Source organism: Sapajus apella, unplaced genomic scaffold (assembly GCF_009761245.1).
Source record: "Sapajus apella isolate SASKATOON/1434 unplaced genomic scaffold, GSC_monkey_1.0 scaffold43, whole genome shotgun sequence".
NCBI classification, from domain to species: Eukaryota; Metazoa; Chordata; class Mammalia; order Primates; family Cebidae; genus Sapajus; species Sapajus apella.
In genome coordinates this window covers 2,712,653-2,740,261 of record NW_022436983.1, presented here as the reverse complement: position 1 = coordinate 2,740,261, position 27,609 = coordinate 2,712,653, and the positions used below count along the sequence as shown (strand labels likewise).

Here is a 27,609-nt window from a genome sequence, read left to right as displayed (position 1 = left end):
AACTATAAAAACGTCTGTTAAAGCAGGTAAATTATAGTTCCTTGTTAAACATATTCTTTTCTATGGAAACTATGATTTCACTCCATTTTGGAATATTTAGCCAGAAAAATAAGATGGACAGGATCATTAAGTATTTTGGTAGTTGAAGAGTTGCCAGGATGAGATTGTTTCTGCTCTTTTTCCATTTTGGGTTTAATCCATTTTGGCAAAATATAGGGACTTAGTATAGGGTATAAAACATAGCCCCAAAGATACTTTATTGACAAAATCTACACATTCTGTTATTGTTATTCTTGCAATTTATGATTCCTCTTCTCTATTTTGTATACTTACGATGCTAACCAGGCCTGGTTATTCAGTGGGTGGTAAACCTGAAAGAAAAGTTTTACAAAAGTTTTTTACTTCTTGGCGGGGCGCGGTGGCTCACGCCTGTAATCCCAGCACTTTGGGAGGCCAAGGCGGGTGGATCATGAGGTCAGAAGATCGAAACCATCCTGGCCAACATGGTGAAACCCCGTCTTAAAGTTAAAAACATTTTTTTTACTTGTTTTGGGAAACTCAATTTTAATGTCCTCTTAATTAATTTTTTTGACAGACTCTGGAAGAGAACTTGTCATTACAGACCCAGTTATTAAGAACCGAGAGCTCTTCATTTCTGATTACGTTGACACTTACCATGCTGCTGCCCTTAGGTAAGTACTGGAGACATGGTCTTCCATATGAAGGAGGAGTCACTGTGTGCAGGAGGTGGAGAGTCTACTCTCTCCTGATCTTGTAGTAATCACTGTATTTATCAGATTCCTCTTTTGGCTTCAGAGAGTGAACATTCCAGTGTCCACTTGGATTGTTGAGATTGTAGAGGTTCCCCGTTTATTCACTAATCTAGCTTTATGCCTGTCTCTCTCTCTCTCTCTCTCTCTCTCTCTCTCTCTCTCTCTCTCTCTCTCTCTCTCGTAAATGCCCTTTCTATATTATCGTATTTTCATTTCCTTGGAAATTATGATCCTGGTATTGTTTGCCAAAGTATTTAGGGTGAAATGTTCTGATGGGTCAGATGCAGTGGCTCACATCTGTAATCCTGGCACTCTGGGAGGCCGAGGTGGGAAAAAGCGTTCTGATGGTCTGAATGCTTTAAAGATTTAATTCCTGCCACTAGAAAAGACAGAGAAATGAATGAAGCAGATATGGCAGCATGTAATTAATTGAGAATCTAGGCAGAATTTATAGGAATTTTCATTGAACTATTCTTCCATTTTCTGTATGTCTGAAAAATTTTACTACTATAAAGCTTCATTGGCGGGGGAAGAAGGGGACAGAAACATACTGAAGATTTCATTCTGAGGCAGAAGGTAACATTACAGCCAGTCATAATGACTTAGGGAGTTAGGTCCAAAAGAAGTCCATGATATTTGCATCTTTGGGTATTTTCTGTCTCTCTCAAGAAAAAGTTGCCCATAAAGGTTTTATTTTGTGTATATATGGCTGACTTTGGGCCTTTTTAAGTACAGGAAGTAAGACTCCTAATATTCTTAAAACCCTTTCCTCCCTGGAAATAATCAGTAATAAAGTGGTGAAAGACTACTTTTTTGTTTAAATACTGTAATATGGTTTTAACAAAATACTAAGATTTACCAGCTTTTGTCTTAAATTACAGTGGGTTACAATAATTTCTCCATTTTAATGCTCAGATGGTATTCAGGAAAACCCATCTGGAGACTTTTGTGCAAAGCTACATAGCTAAAGTCAGTTATTTCAAGGTAAATTAGTAGCAACTTTGGGGCAGGCTTTGGCAAGCTTTTTGGGTCAGCTAATATTTCATATGGTATCTGTTGCAGTGACTCAGCTCAACCATTGTAGCATAAAAGCCGTAGAAAACATGTTAATAAATGAGGTGGCTGTGCTCTAATAAAACTTTAGGGATATTGAAATTTGAGTTTCATTTAATTTTCTTGTGTCAGGAAATATTCTTCTTTTGCTTTCTCTTTCAGCCATTTAAAAATATAAAAACTCTCCTCGCAGGCCACAGGAAGCAGGCCGTGTGCCAGATGTGGCTTTTCTGGCCATAGTTTGCCAACTCTGCTATAGGGTATGGCGCGGATGTGGTTAGGTTTGACTTCTTACAGGAATTTAGATGAATTTAGAGAGTTTCTCTAGTGTTTTATAAACTTCCAAACTTCTACAACCTTTGTATGACTTTTGGAGGCGGCTTTCCAATCTTAAGCTCACTTGCTGAACAAAGGAAGTAATGTAAGGTTGATTAGATTGATGGAACAGTTACATTGTTACCTGGGACCAGTGACCTGGAATATTGTTAGCTGGAACCAGTGACTTAATCCTGGAATAATTCTTGTTTTGTTTTGTTTTTTTGAGACAGGATCTTGCTCTGTCGTCCAGCCTGGGGTGTAGTGGTGGGATTATGCTCACTGCAGCCTCAAACTCCTGGACTCAAGCAATCCTACCACCCAAGTAGCTGGGACCACAGGTGTGCCCCACCACACCTGGCTAATTTTTGTATTTCTCATAGAGACGAGGTTTTGGCATCTTGCCCAGGCTGGTCTTGAACTCCTAAGCTTAAGGGATCCACCCACCTCGGCCTCCCGAAGTGCTGGGATTACAAGTGTGAGCCACTGTACTCAGCCAAATCGTGGAATATTTCTTATACTGGTTTGCATACTCTTTCCTTTCTCTTTCCATCTTGTCTCATGGGTTAAGGGAAAAGATTTTAAGTGATTTAGAGTTTCAGTTAAACAAATGCATGAGGTATATAACTGGTTATTCAACATGTTTTGACTTAAATGCCTAAAATCAGTATATTTGAGTACCTATCAATGTTATTGAGATTTGTAGTCTTATTATTATTATTTTTTTTTTAAAGACAGGGTCTTGCTCTGTTGCCCAGGCAACAGAGGTTGCAGTGGTTCCACCTTGGCTCACCTCACTGCAACCTCTGCCTTCTGGGTTCAAGCGATTCTCCTACCTCAGCCTCCTGAGTAGCAGGCAGTACAGGCATGTGCAACCATACCTGGCTAATTTTTGTATTTTTAGGGTTTCACCATGTTGGCCAGGCTGGTCTTGAACTCCTGACCTCAGGTGATTCACCTACCTCAGCCTTCCAAAAGTACTGGGATTACAGGCATGAGCCACCATGCCTGGCTCATTTTTATCTTTTATTTAGCGTTTTTAGAAGAACAAGTTATCCCTTGCCGGGCGCGATGGCTCATGCCTATAATCCCAGCACTTTGGGAGGCCGAGGCGTGTGGATCACGAGGTCAAGAGATCAAGACCATCCTGGTCAACATGGTGAAACCCCGTCTCTACTAAAAATACAAAAATTAGCTGGGCATGGTGGCGCATGCCTGTAGTCTCAGCTACTCGGGAGGCTGAGGCAGGAGAATTGCTTGAACCTAGGAGACGGAGGTTGCGGTGAGCCGAGATCGTGCCGTTGCACTCCAGCCTGGGTAACAAGAGCGAAACTCCATCTCAAAAGAAAAAAGAGGAAGGTTATCCCAAATAATTCCATCTGTATTCCATGAATTTACTGCAGCTAAGTTTACAATCAGATGTTTCTTGGAGATGTGTGAATGCATAAGTCACCGTCCTTTCACTGGCCACCACAGTTGGAGTGCTACAGTGGTAATACTTTATCTTCTTTTCACTGGGTATGTGGTTAGAATCCTCATTAATTAGTTTTTTTTCCTCCCATGGTGTTTTCTTTAAAGTGGTCATAAAAACTGTTAGTTACTTTATAAAACTTTTACCTTGAAATTGATTTTGTAAGTTTCAAATACAACATCCTTTTTGTTATTTGACAGCTGGATTTTTTTCAAAGACATCAGATGACAGGTGGTTGTTTGGCCACTGAACAAGCTGGCCTAATGGTGCAGTGTGTGTGTGTGTGTGTGTGTGTGTGTGTGTGTGTGTGTCCCCGTGTGTGTGTGTGTGTGTGTATGTGTGTGTGTCCCCGTGTGTGTGTGTGTGTGTGTGTGTGTGTGTCCCCGTGTCCCCGCTGGCTTAGTGGTGCAGTGTGTGTGTGTGTGTGTGTGTGTGTGTGTGTCCCCGCTGGCTTAGTGGTGCAGTGTCTCATGTGGACATGTTGGCCTAGTTGTGTGTATTGCATGTGTGTGGATGTGCTGGCCTTGTGGTGCAGTGTGGCGTATGTGTGGACTCACTGGCCTAGTGGTGCGGTGTCACATGTGTGCGTATGCACTGGCCTTGTGGGGCAGTGTTGCGTGTGTGTACACATGCTGGCCTAGTGGGGCAGGGTTGGTGTGTGTGTGTGTGGATGCGCTGACCTAGTGGTGCAGTGATGTACTGGCCTAATGATGCAGGGTCACGGGTACATGTGGATGGTAGCCTAGTGGTGCAGTGTCATGGGTGTGTGGAGATGCTGGCATTTGCTAGCATTGTTGTTGCCATTTGGTGATCCCACCTTGCTCTTGGCAACAGCGTTCACCGTGACAGACAGAAGCTTTGCCTGTCCCATTACTCCCATAAAACAGAATGGGATGGGACGGGTGCAGTGGCTCACACCTGTAATCCCAGCACTTGAGGAGGCTGAGGCGGGTGGATCACGAGGTCAGGAGATCGAGACCATCCTGGCCAACATGTTGAAACCCCGTCTCTACTAAAATACAAAAAATTAGCTGGGCATGGTGGTGGTCGCCTGTAGTCCCAGCTACTTGGGAGGCTGACAGGAGAATTGCTTGAATCTGGGAGGCGGAGGTTTCAGTGAGCTGAGATTGCATCACTGCACTCCAGCCTGGGTGACAGAGCGAGACTCTGTCTTAAAAAAAAAAAAAAAACCTGAATCAATGGCAGTGCCCCTGGCAATCTCTGTTTATTCTCTTTCTCGTCACCAAGGTAGAATAACTTAAAAAATGTTTGGGATGTATTTGGTGGGGGATAGGGGAGTATTAAGCTTTAACTTTTTCTTCCAATTTTCTTCTCACAGTTTATTCACAGAAAGTTTTTTCTTTCTCCATAGTTATAAACTAGTACTACTAAAAATAAATTCAGTTTTGAGAGAGACACAAATAAAATAGTCTGTAGGCACATGAAAAGGGATCAAATAAATGTAACAACAAAAACCAAGGAGAACAAAAAAGCAAAAGACTGATAATGTTAGTGCTCAGCACCATTCTTCTTGAAGATCAAAGGCCTCTGATGTGTGGATTCATCCAGTCACAGTAACTCTGAGGGGGCTCTTGCCATTCCATTCACTCAGGAGGAAACTGATGTATAAGGTTTTCTTTCAAGCTGGTGCTAGAGTTGGGCTATAAAGGAGGAGAGAGACCTTTATCCTTTAGCCATGATGAATCAAAAGGAAAACAAAATGTCTCTGTAGCCTCTTTGTAAATTGTGAGATTGTAGCTTTTTCCTACCAGAGTTTCTTCCTATAAGAAAATCGGAACCCTTCACTGTTGTAGAAATGCATGTTGAAGTCCAGCATTATTGCATTCAAAACTATCAGTTTTGAATTCTTGACCTTGGCTGTCCCTCATCTCTACCTTTCAAGATAAGTTTCTATAGCTGCTGATCTTATTTTATCACAGTTTATCCATAACCATCATAGAGTAAAACTAGCATTTGAACAGGGTGTTTTTTGAGTTCTCTTTATTCCCAGGTAAGTGTTTTTGGCTGGCATTGTGGTGTAATAGCTTGGAGTTAGAAGACTTGTTCATTTGAATCCTGGCTCTGTTGTAGCCTTGTGACCATTGTCAAGTTTGTTAACGTTTGAGCTTGCCTTTTGACAAACTTGTTCAAGGTCACATGACTAGTGACAGACTCCTAAACCAAACACACACATCTGGTTCCACATCCAGTATGGTAAGAAGTGTGAAAGTCCCTCAAAGAGCATCTCAGGCCCTAGTAACATGCATAGTACTCTCCATAGCTCATTGAATTTCTGCTGAGTTCTTAAAAGTATAAGGGGAAGAAAAGAGAAAGGGAAATCAAATGTAATTTTGTACTGAGTTAATGGTAGTGTAATCACTCAGCATACACTTATTTTACTAATTCTTTGTGGCCTGTTGGAGGAGGAGGGGTTAGGTATTTAGATTCCTTCAGGTATATGGAGAAAAGTTTAGCTTAGGAAGCCATCTCAATGCTATCCAGGAATGAGCAGATAAACTTGTAACTTGTGATTTCTTTTCTATGCTACTTTTCCTCCCTAAAGATAATGTTTTATTGATGATCCAAGGATCTGGAGTGATTACTTTGTGATTGGGCTGAGGACATGTGACCTGGGGAACATTCTCGTGTTTACTAGACACTCACATCAGTGTGTTCTCCAGTATTGATTGTGGAGGGCAGCACAGGAGATTATAAATGTCTTGTTGGCTTGAGGGCTGTTTTCCAACTTTCTGATTACCTGCTTCCTACTTCCAGGAGTCACTTGGGGAAAAAATATCCTACTGCAGGTGAGATTATAGGCTATCATTTTACCCAGGGGTTCATATCATAGGAAGATGCTTTAGGATGAATTTTCTGTAAGACCAGGGCCAAAGAGCCTTAAATTAGCTGTTTGAGGCTTCCAGTCTGCTTCTTTTCATTCGGAATTAGTTTATTTCCTTACTTTGTCATGAGTAGCCAGGCTCATGTATATGTTTAGGGCTTGAAACAGATTAGTTACACCTGTGGACAATTTCCCAACCATCCCTTAATGCATTTAAGAACCCTTTAGCGGCTGGGCTTGGTGGCTCATGCCTGCAATACCAGCACTTTGGGAGACTGAGGCGGGCGGATCACCTGAGGTTAGGAGTTCAAGCCCAGCTTGGCCAATGTGGTGAAACCCCGTCTCTACTAAAAATACAAAAAATTAGCTGAGTGTGGTGATGGATGCATATAGTCTCAGCTACTCGGGAGGCTGAGGCAGGAGAATTGCTTGAACCTGGGAGGCAGAGGTTGCAATGAGCCAAGATTGTGCCATTGCACTCCAGTCTGGGCAACTCCATCTCAAAAAAAAAAAAAAAAAAAAAAATCCTTTAACTCTGCAAGCAAGTTCCATAAGGAGTTTCATGGTGTCTCAGAGCTCTTAGTTTTGCAGTTTAAGAATGCTTTTCTGGCTTTAATCTACAGTTGTTTTTATGTGTGAAATAACTTTGACCTACAGCATTTTTACTGTTTGGTCTGTACATGCTTAGTACCTCATTAGACATCATAACCTGTAACTCCTTTATTTATTCACTCATCATTTAACACTTTATTGATCTACTAGTAGATGAAGGGCTCTATATTTGGTGATGGGATCCTACCCAGGAAAATATTCTCTCTGCCCTTGAATACTTCATAGTATTTGAAAAACTTTCTTTCGTTTGGAGCTACTTTTAGATACACAGCAAAGTTCCAAGTACTCAGTTTCAATATAGCCCCCTAGCCTCCTGCAATGTGAACTTCTTCTACAACTATAGTACAATTATTTGAATTAACATTGATACAGTAGCATTAGACTTAAGATTCTCTTTGAATTTCAACCATGTCCTCTGTTGTTTTAGGATCTTACTTGGGATGCCACATTGCATTTAGTTATTTCTCCTTAGTCTCCTGCAATATGTAATGGTTCCCCAGTCTTTTCTTGCCATTCATGACCTCCTTTGATATTGTAAATATTATTAATCAATTATTTTATCAAATGTCCCTCAATTTGGCTTTGCTGAAGTTGGGCATTTTGGGCAAGAACCATATAAATGTGTCTGAGTGCATCTTACCATGGCTTCATGAGGTTAGTGACTAATTACTGGTGACATTGACCTTGTTCAGTTGACGAATGTGGCTCCTGCCAAGTTTCTTCACTGTTAAAGTAGCTTTCCCCCTGTACCTAATTAACTTGGGAGATACTTTGAGACTGTGGAAATCATTTCTGTCCTTAAATTTTTACCCAGTGATTTTAGCATCTATCAGTGGATTTCATCTATAAAAGTTATTACTGTGAAGCTTGCCTATGGTTGTTTTCCATGTTTCTTCTTTTCTTCTATGTTTATTAATTGGAATTCTACTTAGTAAAGAAATCTCCCCTTTACCCCATAAAAATCTATTTAATGGAGCATTTACATCAGCATGAACTTAGGGATATTTATTTTGTTGTTTATAATTTAATATTTGTTTATTCCTTCAGCTTTGGCCATCAGGAGCTACTTCAGATTGGCCCCTGCATTTTTTCAGCAAGCTTCCACACTTTTTTGAGCACTTTCTTATTTTCTGGCTCCACAAGATGTTCTCAGACTCATTTTTTATTTTCCCAAATCCAGCACTGGAATTAACCATCGTGTGAGGATCCCAGATTCCCTTTAGTGGAGAGCAGTGTTTAGAAACCAGGATCCTGCATATTAGGTGTGTGTATTACTATTTATTGGTCGTCATTGTTTCTAGATCCAGTTAGCAGGCAGAGCTAGGATATATATGTATGGATATATGTATGTATACTAACCTGTGCCTATTAACTTCCCCTCACCCCAGATTCCAAAAGTTATATTGATACTTTCGATTCTAGCCCAACACTGGAAGATTTTCTTCTTCGCCTTCCCTTATTTATAACTACTTTCTCCAAGGAAGAAACTCAGTTCTTATTATTTAAAATATACTTGTTTTTGTTTAATTCTCAAATACATGAAACTTAGTTTCAGAATTTGTAACTCATGTCTTTGTGAGAAACCCATTTACTGACTCTTGGTCTTTGGTCTTGTAGTGCAAGATACTGTTTTTCCTATTAGGTCAGTTCTGTTCTTTCTTACCTCCTTATGTGTGTTTGTTTATTTGTAATACATTTAGTTTCATTTATTGGTGTTTACATCCCATTTTTGGTTTCCCCTTATTGACCTGGACTGTTATTTTATGAGTGTGTGAAAGTACCTGGACTGTTGTTGTGGTTCTGAGAGTCAGAGTTCTAAGAAGATACCCTTCAACCCTGCCACCACTCTTTCCCCCTCACTCCCAACTTCCTGCTCTAGGTAACTGATCATTTTACTTGCTAGATTATCCTTCAGCATTTTATTTTCACAAATCAGCAGATACATGCCTCTTGTCTTATAACCCTGTCTTTCTTAGGTGAAGGGTAGAACACTGTAGATATTCTTTTGTACTTTACTCTTTTCACTTGATGGCAGTATATTGTGGGAGTTGCTCATACCAGTTCATAGAGGACTTTTTCATTCTCTTTTACTTCCTTATGTTGATATACTATAGTTTCTGTAACCGCTGTCTTGTATTTGAGCATTTAGGTTGTTCCTAGGATTTTGCAATTGTAAGTGATGCTGCAATGAATATCTTTGTGCATATGTATTTTCTTATCATTGGGAACTTTAGGGTGCATTTCTAATAGTGGGTTGAAAGGTTTATGCCTATGCAATTAGTTACATAGTACCAAATTTTCCTTCAGCAGGCATGTACCAATTTGCATTCCTTCTGATAAGTATGAAACAGCTTGTTTCCTAATAGAACGTTTTGTCTTTTTAAAATTTTACAGCTTTGATAGGTGAGAGATGATATCTCAGTACTTTTATTTCACTAACAATGAATTTGAACATTTTTTCATATGTTTGAAGGTTATTTGTGTTTTTTATTTTTTTGGTAAATGTCTGTTTGTCTTTTCTATTGGGTTTTCTTTTTGTTTTACTTTTTAAAAGTGCTTGACATGTCTATGGCACATGCAATTGTTGCATATATTTTTCTCCCACTTTTGTCAGTTTTCATTTAATTTCATTTACTGTATTTTTTATTGTGTAAAATGTACTTTTATCTAATCAAATTTGTCAGTCTTTTATTGCCTCTGGATTTTGAGTCATAGTTAGAAAGCCTTTTCCTACACCATATTTAAAGACTAATCTCCCCAGTTGTTCTAGCACTACTTATTAAAATATCTATGTTGACTATAGGTTTGAGATGTCACCTCTGTCATGTCTTGCTTTCCATACGTATTCCATACTTCCTCTTTGGTTTTGCTGTTCTGTTGTCTGTTTATGTGCCAGCACTACACTCTAAATTACAGAGCCTTTATAGTATGTTTAAATGTGTGTTTTCCCCTTTTTTAGTCATTTGTTTTTCCATGTGAACCTTAATATTTTGTTTTATGTCATAAAAAAGCTTGTTGGTATTTGTACTAGGATTGTATTGAATGTATTAATTAATCTGTGGAGAAATGCCTTTCCGAGTCTTCCCATCTAAGAACAGGGGATGTTTTTCCATTTGTTCACATTTACTTTCTGTCTTTCAGAAGTGTTTAAAAATTTTTCTTGTTACAGATTTTGTACAGATTTTTCTTGTTACAGATTTTGGACAGATTTTGGACTTTTTTCCCCTAAGTTAAGCTAATAATCTTCCTTTTTTTTAAAAAAAAAAAAGATGAAGTCTTGCTCTGTCGCCCATGCTGGAGTACAGTGGCACCATCTTGGCTCACTGCAACCTCTGCCTCCCAGGTTCAAACGATTCTCCTGCCTCAGCCTCCCAAGTACCTGGCATTACAGATGCCCGCCACTATGCCCAGCTAATTTTTGTATTTTTAGTAGAGATGGGGTTTCACTGTGTTGGCTAGACTAGTCTTGAACTCCTGACCTCATGTGATCTGTCCACCTTGGCCTCCCAAAGTGCTGGGATTACAGGCGTAAGCCATCGAACCCGACCTATAGACATACATTGAACTCTGTCCTGTAATAATAAAGAACACACATTCATTTCTGTATCTTGCCACCTTCTCAAAAATTGGTCATATATTGGATCAGAGAAAAAAAATCATCCCGATTAAAAGCAATAAAACTATGGTTACTAATAAAAACAAAGAACAGAAGACTCTTTTGCTTGGAAATTTAAAACTTCCTGTTAAGCAACTCCTGGGCAAAAGGGAAAAATACAAACTAAAATTAATCTTTTTTTTTTTTCCCGGCCACGCATGGTGGCCCACACCTGTAATCCTAGTACTTTGGGAGGCCAAGGTGGGCAGATCACTTGAGCCCAGGACTTTGTTGGCAGCCTGGGCAATATGGTGAAACCCTATCTTTACAAAAAAATTAGTTGGGTGTGGTGGCATGCACCTGTAATCCCAGCTACTTGGGCAGGCTGAGGTGGAAGAATTCACCTGAGTCTGGGAAATCGAGTCTTCAGTGAGCTGAGATCAAACCACTGCATTCCCAAGTCTTCAGTGAGCTGAGATCAACCACTGCACTCCAGCCGAAGTGACAGAGGGAGACTCTATCTACAAAAAATAAAAAACTAAAGAATTTATTTTTTTTTAAGAGATGGGGTTTTACTGTGTTATTCAGTTAGGAGTACAGTGGCTGTTCACGGTATACTAGCGATCATAGCACACTACAGCCTCAAACTCCTGGGCCCATATGATCCTCCTGCATCAGCCACCATAGTAAGTAGCTGGGATTGTAGGTGTACACTAGTATGCCTTGCCTTAAATAATTTTTTTAAAATTACAGTAAAAATACTGTGTATCAGAATTCTTGACATGTATTTAAATAGTGATCAGAGGAAAATTAGTTGTACTAAACACATCAATAAAAATGAAAAAATTGAATTAAATTCCTAGCTCAAATTTAAAAACGACAGCAAATGAATCTAAAGAATAAGAATGTATATGTGCACTGAATGTATATAGAGGAAATACTTAAGACAATTTAAAGTGGTGGCACGTGGGGCAAAGGGACCTAAATAGAGGTGAGATTTCTCCACTTTACTAGAACTGACAAATTGTCTCTATCTTTGAGTGATAAATTATATGTGTATGTTATACTTAGAGCAGCCATTAAGAAAACTATACAAGGTAATATATTAATTCTGAAAAATACTAGAGATAAGATGGAATTCTAAAGAAACAGTTCAAATAACCAATGGGAAGCCAACAGAAACAGAAGAACAAGAAACAGAACACATAAAAACAAAAGTCAATCCTATACCTGTCATTAATTAGATGACTTATAATAGATAAGATGTGACTCTCTCAAAATCTTTTTTCATTCTCAGATAAGAGTAAAGATAATTGCTTTTGACCAGGCACAGTGGTCAAAAGCCTGTAATCCCAGCACTTGGGAGGCCAAGGTGGGCAGATCACCAGGTCAAGAGATTGAAACCATCCTGGCTAATATGGTGAAACCCCATCTCTACTAAAAATTCAATTAGCCAGGCATGGTGTCGCACACCTGTAGTCCCAGCTACTGGGAAGGCTGATGCAGGAGAATCACTTGAACCCGGGTGGCAGAGGTTGCAATAAGCTGGGATCACGCCACTGCATTCCTGCCTGGGGGACAGAGCGAGACTCTGTCTCAAAAACTAATAATAGCTCTCAACAGATTTGCTACTGTAAACAATCTTTGTATGCTGGTGCACTTCATCATGAGTTTCTTTGGGGTTTATGCATGCCTGGGGATACAGGAAGACCTTCCCAGTTATTGGTAGTTTTAAGGGAGTGAATTTCTAGACCACAGTTTTCATTTTTATTGTCTCCTTACATAAGAGGGAGACTCTTCTCTCTTCCTTGTCTTCATATAGCTGCCTCCTCTTGGCAGACCCTTCGGATGATGCCCCAGATGTAAAACTCTCTGAAGCGCCACTCTGAAGGATTACTGAAATGAGTCATTTCCAGGATGCATTTTTTACTGTTGAATGAAAGCACCCTAAGACTTGGGCCTTCCCTGACTTTAGTCATATTTCTGTTCACAGTGAAGCATTACTTTAGATACAGGGTATACAGGACCTTAGAAGGCTCTGAAACTGGGTATTTCAGCAAGGTGGATGTGATGGTGATTTTCTCTTAACTGTCCCTCCTCACCTATTCCATAAACACTGTCAAATAATGTCCCACTTTTGACAGAGATTATGGTGAGAAGAGGGCTCTGATAAAAAATTCTGAATACTTAAAATCATATCCATACTTATGCACACATATACACACATTTTTAAAGATAAACACTGTTCATTACGAGGTGATTTGAAAAATACTTCAATTGAGTGCCACCTAATTAGAGCCAATCCCAGTGGCCTTACCTGGTTATGGAAACCCTTTCTTCAGCTCTGCTCAATACTCAAGAGTTTGAGGGCCGGCTAACTGGGAAGATTACGAACTTTAAACAACCACAGCTATATACTAATGGTTCTCATTGTTTTATTTTCCTCTAATAATTTTTTAATATACAGTAAAATGTGGATTTTAAGTGCACATTTTCATAAATTTATTTGACCCTAAACAAGACCTGGCATATTCCCCTCATTTCAGGAATTTCCCTCAATATCCTTCCCTCTCAAAACCCCCCACTCAGAATCACCAGCTGTTTAGGTTTCTCTCACTATAAATTTTTTTTTCTCTTCTAAAGCTCAAATAAATGGAATCATGCAGTGCATACCATTTTTGTGTCTGGCTTCTTGTACTTAACATTTAATTTTTGAGATTTGTCCATGGTATTTTATCTATCACTAGATTTTTGTATTTGTGTAGTATTTTATTGTCCATTATTATGTACAATTTGTTTATTTACCTGTTGCTGGACATTTGGATTGTTTCTAAGCTATTATGAATAAACCTTTTATGAATAACAGAACAATAAAAATGTACAAAAAAGGAAATAATAAAGATAAAAATTATAAGGAAGGAAACTTAGATGTAATTAATCAAATTCTTTTTGGCTTTTAAAAATTTTAATGCCTCATTTAAAAATACATTATGACCAGCTGGGATTTATTCCAGGAATGCAAAGTTGGTTCAGTTTTTCACCCTATTGATAGGATATATCAAACTATTGAATCTAAAGGAAGAAATTATATGATTATTTCCAATACTATGATTATGGTTTGATTGTCTTTAAATCTAGTGTCATATTTAATAGGAACACATGAGAGACATTTCCACTGACATCAGGAACTAGGCAAGGATGTTCACTGCACATTGTATTAGAGGGTACAGTGCAATTAGAGGCATAAGAAAGGCTAAAAAAGTAAAAATGTGCAAATATCAGTACCTTTCATGTACACAAACAGAAGCAGATAGAGAAGGGGCTTGATGATAGAGAAAAATCCCATTTACAGCCAACTTCATAGTTGTTTATCAGATGAAATGCTTCTATTCCTTTTGCTTTTGGCTTTCCCTAGCCAGTAATTTTGCCCTCCCCAGGAGACATATGGCAATGTCTTTAGACATTTTTTATTGTCAGGAAGAAATGTGTATGGGTGCTACTGGTAGAGGACAAGGATTCACTTAAATATCCTGCAGTGTACAGGACAGCCTCTGACGAGAAATAATTATTTAGTACAAACTGTCGTTAGTTTTGAGATTGATAAACCCTGCCCTAAACATACCTGATTTCCAGTGTTTGTGTTTAGAGTTATGGGTTGCTAGGTTTTCTGTACCTTTAACTGATATAATAATTACTCCAGTTTAAGAGTGAAATAACAAAGAAAAATAAAAGAAGAATTAGTTTCCTTTAGTAATGGACAATAATAGAAGTAACTTACTTTACATAGCATTGTGTAGTAGAGTTTTGTAGACTTTGTCTTTATAAGTGTAGTAGGTCATATTTATCTCTATTTTACTGATAAAGGAACTTAACTATTTCTTCTGGCTTTCAGGGATTAAATCATCTTGGATGAGTGGGTAGTTAGTTTCAGAGTAAGCTAGTTGTTCATTTGTAAAAAAGGTCATACCCACCTTTTCTTTCCCAGAAGCTTATTTTAGTTCTAGTTAAATATAGAAGAGGTTCTGGGCCTGGAAAGTTGATGCTTATTCTGTATTTTTCATTGAATTGGATCTTATTATCTACAAATAGTAGTTATGAATATTATGGCACTTCTAATAGAACTTTTTGCTGTGATGGAAGTGACTTATAAATCTGTGTTGTTCACTGTGGTAGCTAGTGGCCATATGTAGCTATTTAGATTTACATTTGTTAAGATCAAACAAAATTTTAAATTCAGTTCTTCTTAGTTGTATCAGTTTTGTTTCAAGTGCTCAGTAACGCTGGAATACTTTCTATAGTTTCAATTCTATAGAACTATAGCTACTTTCCAGTCTATAGCTCCTTAAGGGACTTTATATCAACAGCATTGTTATTTAATTTTAAAAATGGAAATTGGGACCAGGTGCAGTGGTTCGCATCTATAATCCCAGTGCTTTGGGAGGCCAGGGCAGGTGGATCACTTGAGGCCAGGAGTTTGAGACCAGTCTGGGCAACCTAGGGAGACTCCCATCTACAAAAAAATTAAAAATTAACAAGTTGTGGTGAGAGGGGTCTCGCTATCATTGCCCAGGTTTGTCTCAAATTCCTGGCCTCAAGCGATCCTCCTGCCCTAGCCTCCCAAAGTGCTGGGATTACAGGTATGAAGCCACGGTGCCTGACTGACCCTGTTTTGATTACAGGTACATAAGCCCTTGAGGGAATCCTGGAGGGAGGGAGGTGGGGGAGAGAGAGAGAGAGAGAGAGAGAGAGAGAGTGTGTGTGTGTGTGTGTGTGTGTGTGTGTGTGTGTGTGTGTGTGTGTTTGGAAGTTAGGCCTTACCACATGATCTAACGCTGCTGGCATTTACACTGATACTTGGTGCATGCAACCATTGCTTAAGCAGTTGTGTAGTAAGTATTGTAGAGTTTTCAGCTATAAGTTGGCTTATCTTTAAGTGGTAGATGAACCTGAAAACTTTGCTTTATTTTAGTATTTCTATGGGAAAGTGATTTCTAACTTATAGCCATTTAAAGTTCTCAAAACTTGAGAACTTCTTGTATAGTGGGTCCCATGTTTATAAAAAAAGATTAAAATTTCTCTAGGTTTTAATTTCCAAGTAACTTTATTTGTTGCACATTAAAGGAGAAAAAAAAATTTATTGGTCAGAAGCTGTCAAGGAAATGTCAAATATACATTTTAGCTCTAAACAGTTGTACTCTCTGCCTATCATAATGTAGTAGGAAGAAAGGCTAATTTTTTTTTTTTTTTGATGATTTAGGAAGGCTTTAGACTGAGTTTTCCTTATTTTCACAGTGGTTTAAATTTTTCTCCATTTCTACTTTGTTTAATATGCTTTTCTCATCATCCTGTCTCCAGTTCATCTTTGTTGTTTTAATTAATTTTACTTTATTAGTAAAATGGTGATATAAAAACAGTCAAATTGCGAAGTTGTACAGTGAAGCAGTCATGGAAAAGAAAAACAGAATAGATAATCAAGTATGGCATTTGTAGCTGGATTCTACATGCACCGTGGACTTAGTTCAGTGCTCCCCCTACCCTTACCCCTCCAGTTTTGGTTAGCAAAAGCCATCAAGGGTATTACTAATTTTTTTTTCCTCTTTTTCCCAGAGGGAAGTGTAACATCTCCCATTTTTCTGACATATTTGCTGCTAGAGAGTTTAAAGCCCGGGTGGATTCATTTTTCTACATATTAGGATATAACCCTGAGACAAGGTAAGTGAGTCACTTGTGTCCATTCATTGAGAACTCTTTTCCTTTTCGCGCACGTGTGTGCGTGTGTGTGTTTATGCATCTGGACATACACTGGTAACATACTTTAAAAAAAATAACCCCAGAGTACTACAGTAAACTTCTTTGAGAGGAGTTGTAATTCATGTCTTCGGTATCTAAAGTGACTTTTCTGTTTGCTCTTTACTTTTATTCAGAAAAAGAAAAATGAGAAAATTTGGAATGAAAGAAGGTGGGATAAAGACATACTTTTACTTGATCTGTGTTTGAATTTAAGAATTGGTAGATTATTTCCCTGATTCACATTCTGTCAAGTCTTCCATAATAACATATTGAAAAAGACTAGGTAATTTTTGGAAAATTTGTTGGTTACTCATTTGTTTTATTCACTCTTGGTAATAACACTCCAGGAACACTCACTGAAATATATCTTTAGTAAGACTGCTAGTATGAGTTGGACCCATGTAGTTCTCAAAACATCTTGGTAAGATCTATGTAATAGTTTGAATTTTTTTAAATGAAAAGCAATAAAGAGTAATTTAACAGAATTAATTTTTTATGTCTGTCATAGATGCTACTTTAATGTAGCACATGGAAGAATTTTTGTGAGTGTATGTATTCGTAATTGCCCTGTTTTGATCATGTGACTACATACATGTTTTATTAAGGATTTTAAAAGCAGGAATGTTAGGAGATCAAGTAATATGTGCTCTGGACACCCAAGACATATTCACATGTGTGAAGATTTAGAAAGACATAAAACATCCATGGCCAGGTGCAGTGGCTCATGCCTGTAATCCCAGAACCTTGGGAGGTCAAAGTGGGAGGATTGCTTGAGCCCAGGAATTTGAGACCAGCCTAGCTAGGCAATATGGCAAGACCTCCTCTCTCAACAAAATATAAAATTGGCCTGGCGTGGTGGCTCAAGCCCGTAATCCCAGTACTTTGGGAGGCCAAGCCAGGTGGATCACGAGGTCAGGAGTTCAGCCTGGCCAAGATTGTGAAACCCTGTCCCTACTTTAAAAAAAAAAAAATGTATATATATATATCTGTGTGTGTGTGTGTGTGTGTGTGTGTGTGTGTGTGCGCGACAGGGTGAGACCCTATCTCAAAAATAAATAAATAAACAAACAAACAAAGAAAAGATACTTGGCTCAAAGAAGTTAGCAAAAGAACTCCATTAAGTGTAAATGCAAAATGGGTATTGATTTATTGAAAACATTTTTCTAGAGGACTCTCAGAAACCATATGTAAAACTTAAAATGTTGTTGGGTAGTCAACCTAGTGGGTAAAAGGGAACATGTTTTTGTTGTTGTTTTTTAAAGACAGAGTTTCACTCTTGTTGCCCAGGCCAGAGCACAATGGCGTAATCTCATCTCACCACAACCTCTGCCCTCTGGGTTCAAGCGATTCCCCTGCCTCAGCCTCCCAAGTAGCTGGGATTACAGGCATGCGCCACTACACCGGCCTAATTTTTTGTATTTTTAGTAGGACAGGGTTTCTTCATGTTGATCAGGCTGGTCTCAAACTTCCAACCTCAGGTGATACACCTATCTGGGCCTCCCAAAGTGCTGGGATTACAGGTGTGAGTCACCGCGCCCAGATAGGAATATGTTTCTTGTTGTTGTTGTATGAAGCTGCGCGCAGCTCTCTTGGGCCTTATATGTTAGTGTATCCTTCTGTCTCTCTCCCTCTGTTCCTCTCGATAGTAGATGCTGGATTCTAGACAGCATCAGAAGCTAGATTCTAGGTAGTGCTTGATGTATGGATAGCAATATAATGCTCATCAAAGAGTACCTTTTTTCCTTTAGAAAACTATGATGCTTGGCTGGGCCTGGTGGCTCATGCCTGTAATCCCAGTACTTTGGAGGCCGAGGCAGGCAGATCACGAGGTCAGGAGCTCAAGACCAGCCTGGCCAACATGGTGAAACCCCATCTCTACTAAAAAAACAAAAATTAGCCAGGAATGGTGGCATGCACCTGTAATCCCAGCTCCTCTAGAGGCTGAGGCAGGAGAATTGCTTGAACCCTGGAGGTGGAGGTTGCAGTAAGCTGAAATTGTGCCATTGCACTCTAGCCTGGGTGACAGAGCAAGACTCCATCTTGGGGGTGGTGGGGAGAAATAAAGAAAACTATGATGGTTAAGTTTGTTTGTTTTCAAAAGTATGCCATGTTCCAATGATAATTAGAAGCTGGTCAGTGGTAGTATTTCTTAAGCATCTGATATTTTGAAATACTTATTTTACATTTGCATTTACTGACTGCCTTCCCATATCTTCCTGTTGCCCAGGTAAATTGTAGAGTGCTCGAACTTGGATTTCTCTCTAGATACAGAGGAATTGGATGTTATTTTAGTGGTGACTATGCTTATTTAATCACATGATAGTTTTCCTGTTGGGCGGGTTATATTAATGAATTAACTAAAGTAGCTTTTGTCTTTTAAATGTTCAGCTCTCAGGTTTGTAACAACTAACCAAAATTATATTTTTATGAATGTTAGTTATACATGTTTATTAAAAGTGATATGTAACTTACCTTTGTAAACTAGGCACTCAAGTTCTTCTCTCATTTTTCACTGTGTGTTGCTGGCAGTCCTTCAGGGCAGTATATCCCATTGAGTTTATTTTAAAATATGGATGCAATAAGGAACAGAGAAACATGGTGATAGCAGCACATTTATAGGATCTGCATCCTGAATCACTTCTTTTAGTGACCTTTCTAGTCACCACTGATTTCTTCTACACTTGTGTTCCCTATGTCCACCTTTGTGTGTTTTAAGTGCTTGCTTAGTGTTGGATGAGGTGAATTGAACAAACACTGAAGTGTCCATTTATAAGTAAATTTTGAGGCATATCTCAAACTTCTCATAGTTAAAAGGTAAGGCCGTTGTAGACATTTGCAGCAGTGGAGCCAGTGGAGCCAGTGGAGCCTACTGCCTTGGCTTGCTCGTGTTATCCTGAACATTACCTTCTGTCCCTGAAGTATGGGGTTAGGTGTATAGTTCCCGTGGCTGCTCAAATTATCAAAAAATGTGTCAGATTTAACAGAGTATAGAAAAAATGGCTATGCACAACCCAGTTCTGAGAATTCCCAGGGTGCATACCCTTGCAGAATTTACCTCTGTTTCTGTCTTTTTTCCAAGTTTGTGAGGGAGGCGGTTGTGTGATGAGCTGGTTTCCTTATAATTTTCCTCTAGTTTTAATGAGCAGAACTAGTAAGTAGTGAAGGCTACGTAGTGTACTGTATGCTGACCCTTAGTGCCCTGAGTTATTTAGTAAATGTATAAGTTAATGTAGAAAGGAAATGTCAAACTTTTTCTGATTGTATAATAGTCCTGTGAAATACTGCATATCAGAAAGTCCACAGGAAATTTAAGGAATAGTGATTCCATGACTGCAGACTTCCATGACGGTTGTCCTCCCCTTAAATAATGCAGGAACTGGGTGGAGTGCAGTGGCTCACGCCTGTAATCCCAGTGCTTTGGGAGGCCTAGGTGGGTGGATCACAAGGTCAGGAGTTCCTGACCAGCTTGGCCAATATGGTGAAACTCCATCTCTACTAAAAATACAAAAATTAGCTGGGCATGGTGGCACGGGCCTGTAATCCCAGCTACTCCAGAGGCTGAGGCAGGAGAATCGCCTGAACCTGGGAGGCAGAGGTTGCAGTGAGCCGAGATCATGCCACTACACTCCATCCTAGTCCACAGAGTGAGACTCCATCTCAAAAATAATATTAATAATAATAATAATAGTAATGCAGGAACTTTAAGTGAGCAGTTGAAAGTGAACCTTAAGTTGGAATTGTTTATTTCTCAGAGCAAATTTTCCAATATTAGTTATAAGTTGATTTATGTAATTTTCCATACTTTGATAGCATATTGATCAGCACTGAAAGTTTGGAATTTTTTTCACATTTATTTGCATGGATCCTTTTAAAGTTTCAAAGCACAGCTTCATTTTATTTTTTTCTCTAACCTGGTCATTATATTTCTGAATATTTTGTCTTGTCATAGATCTGTTTTTTTTTTTTTTTTTGATGGATTACTGCTTATTGAACTAATAGTGTGTGATAGTGGGAAACAGACTGACTGTTTTGTACTCTAGAGTTTGTTGCCTTTAACATTTGGGGATAATGAATTTCTTGGTAATTGGCATGGAATTACTTTGGTGGTATTAGGTATAAACTTACATTTCATTCTTTTTGCTCTAGAATACTTAACCATTAATACTGATAAAGCATCTATAGTAATAGAGATCCAATACTCTCTTATCTTAAATTCTGAAATATGAAAGTTCTGATAATCTAACCAATTTTATGCCAAGTTTGGTGCCAAAATGCACTTGATGGCTGAACCTAACCTGAACTGATAGGAAGCTATTTATATTCTTAATTCAGTTCACTTTTTGTGAGTTTGTGTGAGTTTTACTGTTAAGGTAAAACTTTATTCCATGTGATGGAATATAGGTTATTGCTTGAACACTGCCTGGGGCGTTACATGCTATGACATATTTGCTGTAGTGCTAAAATTAAAAAAAAATTCTGAATTGTGGTAAACCTCTCTTTCTAAGGATTTTAGATAAGGGATTATGACTCTGTATTAGTGCTAGCCATGAAATTTAAGGAATAAAACTCAATTTTTGTTTGTTTTGAGACAGGGTCACACTCAGTTGTGTCAGCTGGAGTGTAGTGTCGTGATTAAGGTTTACCACAGCCTCACCTTACCTGACTCAGGTGATCCTCCTGCCTCATCCTCCCAAATAGCTGGGACTGCAGGCATGTGCCATCATGCCTGGCTCTTTTTAAAAATTTTTTGTCGATTTGGGGTCATACTGTGTTGCCCAGGCTGGTCTCCACATCCTGGGTTCCAGTGATCCTCCCTCCTCAGCTTCCCAAAGTATTGGGATTACAGGTGTGAGGCACTGTACTCAGCAGGAACAAAACTTAATTGAGCAAAAATTTGGGGGGGCTTGTTTTTTTGCTGAAGTAGAATACAAACTACTAAAGAACTCTGAAAAATGAGAGAGCCTTAAATCTAATGTTGGCCTAACTTTGAACGCTTATGTAATTGGGCTTTGCTTCTGGAGTTTGTTTTTGACATTTCTACACTCAGGGAGCATTGTTTTGCACACGTGAACAAGATTCATCCCAGATTTACTTCTACGGTGAGCATACTCTGCAAGATAATGTCATTATGTTCTCAATTTGTTTGAAGGGTCTGATCCAGAATCTGCCAAGAAACTTGATAAAGTCCATAAATTTCACCTCAGAGAGCTTCATAAATGAAGCCAGTTAGGCCTTATGTGCATTTAGCTAAAATACCATTGTCAGAAGTTAAAATATAAAATAGATTGGTCTTAGCTTGCAAAAAGAGATGAGCATAGGGACGTGGTTATATGTCTCTCTTTACTGTCTTTAGTTGCTTTTTTCATTTGTCTAATACCTTGTAGCTGTTTCATCTGACTGCTTGATGCTTCCAGGCATCTGGAAAGATCTCTCCTTTTAGATACAGGTGGCCCGGGTTCTGATCCCGTGCTGCTCCTTCATCTTTGTGTCTAAGGGTGAAGCATGCACTTTCTGGACTCTGTTTCGGCATGAGTAAGATGCAGATGATGAAAGCTACCCTGCAGGAAACTTCCGTAAACTGTCAGATTTTTTTGTTTCTTCTTGGGAATTGTAAAAGTAATTTTAAATTTTCTTTTAAAGACAAGGTTGAAAAAGACTTAATTTTTTTGTTTTAATCCCGTAAAGTGTTAAATACAAAAGGAAAACATAAACTACTTTTCAAGATGTCATGATTCTGCCAGATAGACGGTTAGCCATCTGGTTGATTTGCTGTTTTATTGGGAAATGGATTGGAACTTGTTATAGCAAATAAACCTGTCCCCTATAGCAATTAAGTTTTGCTGGATTTTTAGTGTTTTTTTTTTTTTTTTTTTTTTTTTTTCCCTATTTTCCCATCTCTCTACTTCTGGCAGTTCAACCATGGGCCAGTGCTGCCTTTTCTGTTTGTTTATTGAATACTGTACTCCGGACCCCTCCTGGCTCTCCATTCCTGGGAAAAGGTTTCCTTTCCTTCCTGTCTGTGAGTTAGGAGGGAATGGAAGTAAGGGTGAATGGAGTCCCTGTAAGAACAAAAGATATGATAATGGCCATTGGAGAAGAGATGGCTTTATCTTGTTGATAATTAAGCATGAATTTTCCCAGCAGCTGTTCTTTTATTTCCCCTTGCCAAATGAAAGGTTCTTTAGGCTCCTTGAAGTGCGTTTAAGGACAGTGAAGAAGACGTATCATTAAAAATGTAGCATTTTTGTATGGATGCTATCTCTCACTCTGTAATAATATCTTATAAAAGTATCAGCGATTTCCTCAGTGGCTTGGGCTGTACCGCAGAAACACTTAATTATATTCTTGGTTCTTTTGTGTTTTGCACACTAGTCCTCTCTTGCTGGTTAAATGGGAAAACAAGTTGAAGGCTCAGATCTGATCTCAGATCTTATCTGGGGGAGAATGTCCATGATCACCTGCAGTCTCCTGCAGCCTGTCTGCTTTTCTTCCAACTCTTCTCATCCTTTCCTCCCTTCTCCTCTTCTTCTTTCTAGGATGTAGTTTTATAGCAGTGTTGAGACTTACGTGTTATTATGTTCAAAGTGATAAACTTGAGGTATTTACAAGAACTATACTTTCTCTCTCCTAGACTGACAATTACAATAATAATCATAGCAAGAATTAGTGCAATAGTTAGAACACTATGTGCATTTTATTTTATTTTAAAACAGAATAGTTCCTTGCAAGTAGAGTAGAAGACCTTTATTTATTTTTTAGGCAGAGTCTCGCTGTTGTCGCCAGGCTGGAGTGCAGTGGCGTGATCTTGGCTCACTGCAACCTTTGCCTCCTGGGTTCAAGCAGTTCTCCTGCCTCAGCTTACGAGTAGCTGGGACTGCAGGCCTGCACCACCACGCCCAGCAATTTTAGTATTTTTAGTAGAGACGGGGTTTCACTATGTTGGCCAAGATGGTCTTCATTTCTTGACCTCGTGATCTGCCACCTCGGCCTCCCAAAGTGCTGGGATTACAGGCATGAGCCACCATGTCTGGCCTGAAGACTTTTATTAACTGAATCATTTGGTGGTATGTTGTCACCCTGTAGCTCTTTCACACTCAAATATTTTGTGTATTTCTTGTGAACAAGGGTGTTTTTTTTACATAACCACAATACAGCCCTCAAAATCAGGAAATAAACAATGAAATATTATTACTGCGGCATTCTGAGACCCCATTCAAATTTTGCTGGTGTTCCCAATAAAAACCTTTACAACAAAAGGATCCTGTTTTGCATTATGGATTTAGTTATCTATCGTGTCTGTTTAGACCTCGTAAATCTGGAACAGTTCTTCACTTGTTTCTTGGTTTCATGACCTTGGTACTCTTGAAGAGAATAGAGCAATTATTTTATATTCTATCCCTCAGTTTGTGTTAATTTTTTTTTAATAGCAATGGTGTCTCGTTATGTTGCCCAGGCTAGAGTGGGCAGTTTAAGTGCACTGCAGCCTAGATTACTAGGCTCCCTAGTAGCTGAGACTGCTGGTTTATGCCACTGTGCCCAGTTATCTTTCAGTTTGATTTATGGTATTTCCCTTATTATTAGATTTAGATCATGTATCACAGAAATTGTGTGTTCTTTTTTTTCTGTATCCTGTTACAAGTGCTGATTTATCCAGTTGCTGGTAATGTTCACTTTGATCAGTTACAGACCATGGTGTCTGCCAGGTTTTGCCATTGTACAGTGTCTCTTTCCCTTTGTAATAACCATTTTGTGGGAGGTTGCTTTGTGTTCTGTAGATCTCATCTTCATCAAACTTTCAGTTTATGCATTTATTTAGAGGACTAACAGCCTCCTATTTTATTCAGTTGTTTATAGGCTGTTACTGTTGTTATTCATTTTGAGGTCAGATTTTCCCAGCTTTTGGAGAAGATTTAGAAACCTAGATTTGGTGCTAAGTGTGCTCATTACTTTGTGTTGCTGCTGTCTGGCCTTCTAAGAAACAGAGCTAGAAGTGTGTGTGTTTGTATCTATCTCATATATAATGTACACATTTGCACCTGTATTTCTGTGTGTATATTTGTAAGTTCATATGAAATTCTCCAAGTTCAATCCAGTACCACAGAGTTTCTGCTGGTTTATTCCCTTTTCCTTATTTGTAACATTCTTATTTAACATTAAGAAACCGTATTTCATTATCTTTATTGTATTTATTTCTAGTTTTCTATCACTTAACTCTGTAACATTGGGACCCTTCTTTTTCTCAACATAACTCTTTTTTTTTTTTTTTTTTTTTTTTTGAGATGGAGTTTCGCTCTTGTTACCCAGGCTGGAGTGCAATGGCGCGATCTCGGCTCACCGCAACCTCCGCCTCCGGGGTTCAGGCAATTCTCCTGCCCCAGCCTCCTGAGTCGCTGGGATTACAGGCACACGCCACCATGCCCAGCTGAATTTTTGTATTTTTAGTAGAGACGGGGTTTCACCATGTTGACCAGGATGGTCTCGATCTCTTGACCTCGTGATCCACCCGCCTCGGCCTCCCAAAGTGCTGGGATTACAGGCTTGAGCCACCGCGCCCGGCCCTCAACATAACTCTTTATACTTAAGCAGAAAAGTTGACAATCTAAAATGCCTGTATTTCAATAATTTGAATTTGAGACATTTCACAATTTACTTTCATTTGACTAAAAGTCTCCTTTTCCACTCAACACAGCTCGTGGTCTTTCCGTAGCTTTTGAGGATGAGCAGCTAGAGTGGATACACATTTTTTCTTGCTTGCTTTTATCTGCCGTTACATTTGAATTCTCAAAAACATTTACCTGAGATGGCAAATACTGGAGACAGTTGAGAGTACATGTATATTTGGAAAATACAGCCTACTGAAGTTAGGGGAACTTTAATAAAACAGGACAAAAACCTGTTTTTCATTTGATCATTTGATTTGATCATTTCAAGAACCCTTTGTCAGATAACATCTAGGAATGTTGAATAACACATAACAAAACTTTTAACTGAAGTGCTGAGCTCCAAAGAATTTAAGAGAAACTGAAAACTAAAGCAGTAAGCTGATCCTTTCGCAGCTCATGGTGAGGTTGGATTGGGTTTGTTAACATTTTCCAACCTAAAGGGGAATTAGGATTCTGGGGGCTCCAAAATGTGAGAACTCTAGGATAAGAAGACAATATGAAAAGTGGTCTCATGCCAGTAAACCCCCCAGGTCACCTGGCAGAAGGATATGTAAAAAAAAAATTTTTTTTTTTTTTTGGTGGGACAGACCTTCATCCAAGATCCTGTAGGATCCCCACAGATAAAACATTCTTGAATGTGAGCTTACCGCCAGAAGTAGTGGAAGAAACCATACGCCATTAACTAAGGTCAGATGAGACAAACCGCAAGATATGCACCCAAGAACTTCAAATACTGGAAGCGTCAGAAAGAGACTGTGTACAAGGCTTGAATAAAATATCACTTCTATTTCTCTCTCGTGTAAGTAGGGTTAGAAAGGAAGCACTACTAGACTAGGACCTCACAGTTATCAGGGGTCCACCCTCTGCTACCTCAGCTGCAGCTGTTCTCTTATTTCAAGGTTGCAATTTAGTCGTGGCCATTACATCCAGATTTCAGCCTGGAAGAAAGAGGAAATGGGTAAAAACTGCATACCTTTTCCCTTTAAAGGCAGTTTTTATAATTTGCATAGAATAATTTTTAAAAAAATCTCATTAGACCAAAAAGAAAAATAAATCAGGCTGGGCTTGGAGGTTCACACCTGTAATTCCAGCACATTAGGAGGCTGAGGTGGTGAATCACTTGAGGTCAGGAGTTTGAGACCAGACTGACCAACATGGTGAAACCCCGTCTCTACCAAAAATACAAAAAAAAAACAAAAAAAAAAAGAAAAAAAAGGCCAGGCATAGAGCTCATGCCTGTAATCCCAGCACTTTGGGAGGCTGAGGTGGGTGGTCCACCTAAGGTCAAGAGTTCGAGACCAGCCTGGCCAACATGATGAAACCCTGTCTTGACTAAAAATACAAAAATTAGCCAGGTATGGTGGAGTGTGCCTGTAGTCACAGCTACTTGGGAGGCTGAGGCAGGAGAATCACTTGAACCTGGGAGGTGGAGGTTGCAAGTGAACCAAGATTGTGCCTTTGTGTTCCAGCCTGGGTAACAAAAGCAAAATTCCATCTCAAAATAAATAAAAATAACAATAATACACTAGCTGGGCATGGTGGCACATGCCTGTAATCCCAGCTACTTGGGAGGCTGAGACAGGAGAATTGCTTGAACCCAGGAGGCGGAGGTTGCCTTGAGCCGAGATCGTGCCATTGCACTCCAGCCTGGGCAAAGAGTGAAACTCTGTCTCAAAAAAAAAAAAGAAAAAGAAAAATAAATCAGACTCATGCTTTATCAGTGAATTCTACCAGTGATCCAGAGAACAGAGAAAGTTGGTATGGGTCTCCTGAGTCATTTTATAAAGCTAATAAAACCTTTATACTAAAACCAGTTTAAAAAAAATTTATAGGTTCAGTCTTATGAATGTAAAATCTTTAAATGAAATGTTAACAAATGGAGTCTAGCAGGGTATTAAAAATATGCATATCCAAGTTTATATACTGTAAGAATGGCTTACTATTAATTTATCTGTTAACATATTTTACCACTTCAACATGTGAAGGAAGAAAACATATACAGTCATCTTTTTCTTAATTTTTAATTTTTGTGGGTACATAGTCTATGTATGTATGTGGTACATGAGATGTTTTGATACAGACATACAGTGCATTATAGACACATCACGGAAAATGGGGTGTCATCCCCTCAAGCATTTATTCTTTGTGTTAAAAACAATCCAATTATATACTATTTTAGTTATTTAAAAATGTACAATTAGGCCAGGTGCAGTGGCTCACACCTGTAAATCCAGCACTCTGGGAGGCCAGGGCGGGCAGAGCACGAGGTCAGGAGATCGATACCATCTTGGCCAAAGTGGTGAAACCCCGTCTCTACTAAAATACAAAAAAAAATTAGCTGGCATGGTGGCATACTTCGGTAGTCTCAGCTACTCAGGAGGCTGAGACAGGGGAATTGCTTGAACTGGGGAGGCAGAGGTTGCAGTAAGCTGACCTCATGCCACTGCATTCCAGCCTGGCGACAGAGCAATACTCTGTCTCAAAAAAAAAAAAAA

General features: G+C 39.0%; 1 protein-coding gene across 6 annotated transcripts in view; it reads left to right on the top strand.

Moving 5' to 3' along the window:
• Positions 1–27,609, top strand: part of RERE (arginine-glutamic acid dipeptide repeats) — a 474,067-nt gene that overhangs the window by 272,719 nt on the left and 173,739 nt on the right. For 5 of the 6 annotated variants that reach the window (XM_032301146.1, XM_032301141.1, XM_032301143.1 and 2 more), the window contains 2 exons: positions 596–692; positions 16,269–16,373. In XM_032301146.1, the coding sequence (XP_032157037.1) occupies positions 596–692; positions 16,269–16,373 (202 nt within the window). The remainder of the gene's footprint in view (positions 1–595; positions 693–16,268; positions 16,374–27,609) is intronic. The other variant, XM_032301145.1, reaches the window with a different exon arrangement.